The sequence below is a fragment of the Orycteropus afer genome, unplaced genomic scaffold (genome assembly GCF_000298275.1).
Source record: "Orycteropus afer afer isolate SDZICR_OR568_19922 unplaced genomic scaffold, OryAfe1.0 scaffold00179, whole genome shotgun sequence".
NCBI lineage: Eukaryota > Metazoa > Chordata > Mammalia > Tubulidentata > Orycteropodidae > Orycteropus > Orycteropus afer.
The window spans coordinates 540,566-546,565 of record NW_006921766.1 but is presented as its reverse complement, the minus strand read 5'-3'; the positions used below and the strand labels follow the sequence as shown (position 1 = coordinate 546,565).

The 6,000-nt window shown below is 49.0% G+C and overlaps 1 protein-coding gene across 1 annotated transcript in view; it reads left to right on the top strand.

The window, feature by feature from the left end:
- Window positions 1-6,000, top strand: part of TRPM2 (transient receptor potential cation channel subfamily M member 2) — a 114,449-nt gene that overhangs the window by 84,091 nt on the left and 24,358 nt on the right. Inside the window, exons 20-22 of the mRNA XM_007947303.1 lie at window positions 525-708; window positions 3,643-3,824; window positions 4,215-4,347. Coding sequence (XP_007945494.1) covers window positions 525-708; window positions 3,643-3,824; window positions 4,215-4,347 — 499 coding nt within the window. The remainder of the gene's footprint in view (window positions 1-524; window positions 709-3,642; window positions 3,825-4,214; window positions 4,348-6,000) is intronic.

The following is a 6,000-nucleotide window of genomic DNA, read 5'->3' as shown; positions in this document are numbered from 1 at the left end:
TACTGCCTCGGAAACCCAAGGAGGGGTCCCTATGAGTCGGGGCCGACTCGACGGCAAACAACAACAACAACAACTTCTCTTTGCTGGTGTTTCCTTTTAATGTCTTTTCCTCCAAATTGAATTTACCAGTGTTGGAAACTGTGTCTTATTGTTGATGGCCACAGCCCCAGCCTCAGCCTGGTATTGCCCCTAGTTGGGGTCCAGGAAGTGGAGGGATGGCTAGATCCTTGCCAGGAGATGTGCCAGCTCAAGTACCATCTGGCTCCTGAGGCACCTGAGGCAACCTGGCAGCCACCTTCCTGTCTTCAGAGGATGCTTGGGCATAAAGAGGTGCTTCTTTTTAGACTCTCTCTGAGCCTTAAACTGACAGTTGAGGTCACCTAGATGGTTAGGTTTCCAGACCTGTGGGCATCCTTGGGGACCTCTTTCAGCTGGAACACTCTAAGAATCCAGAAATGTTGACAGTGAGCCATGTGTGACTCGGTATTGTTTTCTTTCTTTATCCACCTCACTACCAACACCAGGAGTGAACTTCAATCTCGAGCAGTGCAGCCCTAATGGCACAGATCCCTACAAGCCCAAGTGCCCAGAGAGTGATATTACCCGTCACAAACCTGCCTTCCCCGAGTGGCTGACTGTTATATTGCTCTGCCTCTACCTACTGTTCACCAACATCCTGCTGCTCAACCTCCTCATTGCCATGTTCAAGTGAGTCCCCCTCCCCTATGTGGGGTGGGCTGGTGCATCTGAGCAGAGTGGGACAGGCTTTCCCCGTGGCTGCTCCAGCTCTGCTGTACTTCCACAGTCTCTCTGTGTGTCACAAACGATGGCCCCTGAGCCTGGGAAGCCTCTGAGGGCACCTCTAAGACTGGAACATGCAGAATTATTGAATCCATGTGCCTGTTCTATAACCAGGCACTCTACTGCAGGGATGTGTCCTGTTTACCTTTCCCCAAGTGCCACTCTGAGAGCAGCTGGGTATGTTTTGAAGTCTCATCCTTCTCGCTCCTTCCTGGGAACAAGGGTCTGTAGGAGGAAGTTTGAGTTCATAAATACAGAGTTCCTGGCTTGAGGAATGATTGGCACCTCATGGGGATAAGGCTCACCTTGTGCTTGGAGGGGCAGGACACCCTAATAGGGGTGTGGCACATAGCTGCTGGGTAGGGAAATAGCTTGGATTGGACCTGGGGTCTTAGGAAATATGTCTGACTTCTTTTAGCCTCTGCTCTTTTCTCTGTGAAATGGGGAAAATACTATTTAACAGGTGGTGGTGGTTGTAAATAAGACTTTGCATGTGAAAGCTTTGTCATGCAGTCCTTGAATTTTGCAGATATGTAGACTGGGGCTGAATTTGGCAAAGTGACCTGGCCACTGTAGTTAATTCTAAATGATTTACAGCCATATATGATTAGTTGCATATTTGCATAGCTATTGCTGTGTAACAAACTATCCTTAACCTTGGAGACATGAAGCAGCAACCATGCCTTATTTCTCTTAAATCTGTGGGTGAGCTTGATGGGTCTGCTGATCTGGTCTGGGCTCAGCTGATGTTGGCTGGGCTCCCATTTGTATCTGTGGCATGGCGGGTGGACCAGGGGCTGACTGGTCAAGGATAGTCCCAGCTGAGACAACTCACCTCTCCTCCAAATGGTCTCATGCTCTGGTAGGCTAGCCCAGGCTTGTTCTTCCAGTGGTGACAGTGTTCCAAGAGGGACCAGAAGTGAAGACTAGCCTCTGCTTTTTCAACTCCCTACTTGTGTCAAGTCTTCTAGTATCCTGTTGGCCAAAATGCAACATGTGGCCATGCCAAGTCAGCGTAGGAGAGAACTACCACATGATACCAGTTGCCATGGAGTTGACTCTGACTCATGGTGACCCCCTGTGTGTCAGAGTAGAACTGTGCCCCATGGGGTTTTCAAGGACTGATTTTTCAGCAGTAGATTGCCAGCTGGGCTGTCTTTCTCCATGCCCCAATGTCACCTTCATTACCCTGAGGGTTCTGTTCATGTCCCTGCCCCCTACCATCCTCTCCACTTGACCTTGGACCCCCTAGGACCTGCTCCTGCTGCCCCAAAAGTCCACCTCTGACCCCGTTGTGAGCCACGGCTTCCTCAGGCTTATTTTTCACTAGTTCTGGCCCTTGTACAGATGGTTCCATATGGTTTTGCCCATGCAGTTATGGATTTCTTCATTGACATGAGTTAATGTGTTTTGTTGTCGCTCACAGCTTTTTATGAGTGTGCCCCATCTACCTCCTGATCCATTTGCTCAGCTGTTTGAAAATGGTATCAAGGTGCCAAATGTGACTTATTCCTTAATAGGGGTCAGCAGGATAATGACCTCCAAAGATGTTCATATCCTAAGCCTCGAAACCTCTGAATATGTACCTTGTATGGCAGCAGGAATTTTGCAGATAGGATTAAGTTAGGGGTTGTGACATAGGGGAATATCCAGGTGGGCCCAGTGTCATCAAAAGGGAAGGAGGGTGGTGGGAAGGTCAGAGTCAGAGAGGGAGATGTGACAGTAGAAGCAAAGGTTGGAGTGATGCTGTTCCCCACCTTGATTTAGCCCAGTGATACCACTTGAGACTCTAGCTTCCACAACTATAAGGTTATAAGGTGTTTTAAGCCACAGAGTCTTTGGGTGGTGCAAGCAATGAACACGCTTGGATGCTGTCTGAAATATTGGAGGTTCAAGTCCCCCCAGAGGGGCCTTGGAAGAAAGACCTAGTGATCTAAACCAAAAAAACCAAACTCACTGCCAAGTCAGATCTGACTCAGAGTGACCCCTTGGTATCACTATGGAAGTAGATTGCCCCATCTTCCTTCCAAGGAGTGGGTGGTGGGTTTGAACAGCCAGCCTTCTGGTTAGCAGTCAAATGCATTAGGCACTGCACTACCAGAGCTCCTACTTAGTGATCTACTTGAAAAAAATCAACCTCTGAAAATTCTAGGAGGTGCAGTTCTACTCTCACACACATGAGGGCTCCAGCAGCCCGAGCTGATGCCATGGAACTTTTCTGGACAATGAGAAGCCTGAAAGTGCATGCACTATAAGAACTGTGCTATGGAGATCAAAGGTGTGATGGTGAGCGGGGGACTCTCACTGAATTGAGCAGAGAAGGGAGGCCATATTTCTACTCAGCCCAGCCCACCTTCTCTCTGCAAGCCCTCTCTCTATCCTGGACTTGACTCTGACAAGGTTCATCAGCAAGAGGATGTTCCATGTGAATAATGTGTCTGCATGAAGCCTGTCGAAGACACTGCTAGTTCTGTCTGTCCTCAAACCAGAGTCACCTGATAAACTCATTTTAGATTTAAGTGTCAAAAGAATCTCTCTCTCCTGATAAGCATCCATTTTGTTTTATTCCCTAACAAGGATGAAAAATCTAAAATCAATTGGCTCCTTTTTTTTTTTTTTTCTCACCTTGCCTCCCAGGAAGCTCACAAATGTTAAGCTTCCTGGTTGAACGGTCTTTTTCTGCCTTGATAATTGTCATCCCATGTAGTATTTTTTTTTCCCCTTAAATGAGTGTGCATCATCACAGATACTGGGGCAGTGGAGTGTGGTATGTGTTATAAATAAGAGTATTTACAGGTCTCCTTGTTCTTGGGTAACCAGTGTTCCCTTTGCCCCCACCAGCTACACATTTCAGCAGGTCCAGGAGCACACAGACCAGATCTGGAAGTTCCAGCGTCATGACCTGATTGAGGAGTATTACAGCCGGCCCCCAGCCCCGCCACCCCTTATCCTCCTCAGCCATCTGCAGCTCCTAATCAAGCAGGTCATCCTCAAGATCCGGCCCAAGAGGCACAAACAGCTCAGTAAGCTGGGTCTCCTGCTGCATCCAAAGCATAGCCCCTGACCACTTTTGAGTGCAGATAGGGTCAGGGTTGGGCATGGTGGTGCCTATAGGATCCTGGATGCTTTAAAGTTGTGCAGACCAGGCAGGCTATCTTTTCATGCCTATCTCCCACAAGTCTTTAGCTGCATCATCAGGCTGTATTCAGCAGCCCTCTGGGGTGGGTAGTGGACAGGCTTTTCCTGCCACTCAAAATCCAGCCCTGTGCCTGGTGAGCCACTTGCCACCCACTCGGGTCCCATGGGTCAGAGCTTCACCTATCTCTCCCCTTCACTCAAGGGCCCTCAGGTCAGAGCCTCATCTGTCCTTCTCACGTGGAGTTCAGATTTCCTCTGTCTGGTCTACCCAACAGAAAAAAAACTTGAGAAGAATGAGGAGGCAGCTCTCCTGTCCTGGGAGATCTACCTGAAAGAGAACTACCTGCATAACCAGCAGTACCAGCTGAAGCAGAGACCTGAGCAGAGGATCCAAGACATTGGCAATAAGTATGTGACCCACCTGGGGAGGGTCATGATAGCAGATCTGGGTGGGAAACCTCGGCCTCAGGATCTGGGTCCAGTACTCTATCTATGGCCCTCTGGGGTCCTAAGGAAGACTGAGCACTAACTGTGGAGTGGACAGGAGTGTGAAAAGGACCTCACACTGCCTGGAGGGTAGAGCTGGCCCTCCTGACCTCCTGTTAGAAGCCAGGAGTGGGGGAAGGCTGGAAGGGGAGTCTCAGGTAGGCTGGAGAAGGGGCAGATCTAGGAGGCCTGGGAATTCAAGATTACTTTGAGAACAGTTCTATCCTTCCTGGTGGCATGGCCTTACTGTAGCTCTGCTGGGCCTTGGAGCCCAGGCCTGGAGTTTGTGGCCAGTCAGCACCATCTTCCCTACTCTTCTGTCCAGAGTACCAGGTCAGGATTTGGGAAAAGATCTTTCTGATTCCTTCTCTCCACCCAGTAAAGCATAATAGAGTAAGCCTGGCTATCTACATACATCTTATGGTGGGCCAGGCCCTGACCCTCACCCTGGGCCCAGGCTTATCACTGAATGCAGGAGGAGGAGGAGGAGGAGGAGGAGGAGGAGGAGGAGGAAGGGAATTTAACTATGGGCAGTACCTGGCATCTTGTATGGACTGTTCTTTCTAGCTGTGCTGGACATGGGTGTCCCGGAGCCATGTCAGGGAGTGGCCAGGCACATGGCCTCCGGATCAAGTGAGCTGCTCCTCTTTTTGGAGATGTCCTCATGTCTCTGCCTTTCTACACCTCCCTCATTCATCTGTAAAATGGAGACAGTGGTAGTGCCCATTACAGAAAGGTGTTTTGAGGATGGAGTAGGGTTGTGCTGGAGATATCATCAGCACTCTGCAGTAAGCTTGAGGGATTTGGGAGCTGACTAAGGAAAGAGATATGACCATGAGCCAAGAGGTATGTATTGGGCCTGGCACTTTGAAAGGTGCTACATGCAAGGGGCAGTGCCTTGCAGCAGAGACCCTCCAAAGGCAAGTGGTGTAAGGGGATGGGTTGGCAGGAGAATAGGACAAGAGAACCACTGTGAGGAGAAGAGGAATGCAGAGGGGGAACTTACATGTGTAGGTGATATCCCTCAGCAGGTAGGTGGGGAGACTCTGGGTCAGACAGCTCTGAAGAGCAGCAGCTTGGGGTCCTTGTAACTACAGAGTTCTTCTTATCTAAGGTTAGCAGATATTGCTTGCAGTTTCACAGGGTACATGAGGCTCTAAATGTCTAAAATTCTGTTTATTTGGGCTATTTTCAAAAGAGTTGGATGTGTAAAAATTTGAGTTTTGCACCAGTGGGCTTTTTTGCTAATGGTTCCCAGCTTGCTATGAAGACAAACAACCTGGGACAATACACAGGGGCGGTCTTTGTTTTATTTATGTAGTACACTCTGCAAGCATCAGTTGTTTTGTCACTTTTATTGTTGCTGCTGCATATTGATGATGACGACAATGATGATGATGATGGTGTCAATGATGAAGAACTAGCTGATAGTCAAAGCCTATTCTAGCTCTGATGGTCTGTGATCCAGCAAGCATGCCTATTTTGCTTCAATCTAGGGACATTGATGTCCAGTTGAGCCCTTGGTGTTCCTCTGTTTGGGACAGTCTTCTCCCAGGTTGATACAGTACCTGTTCA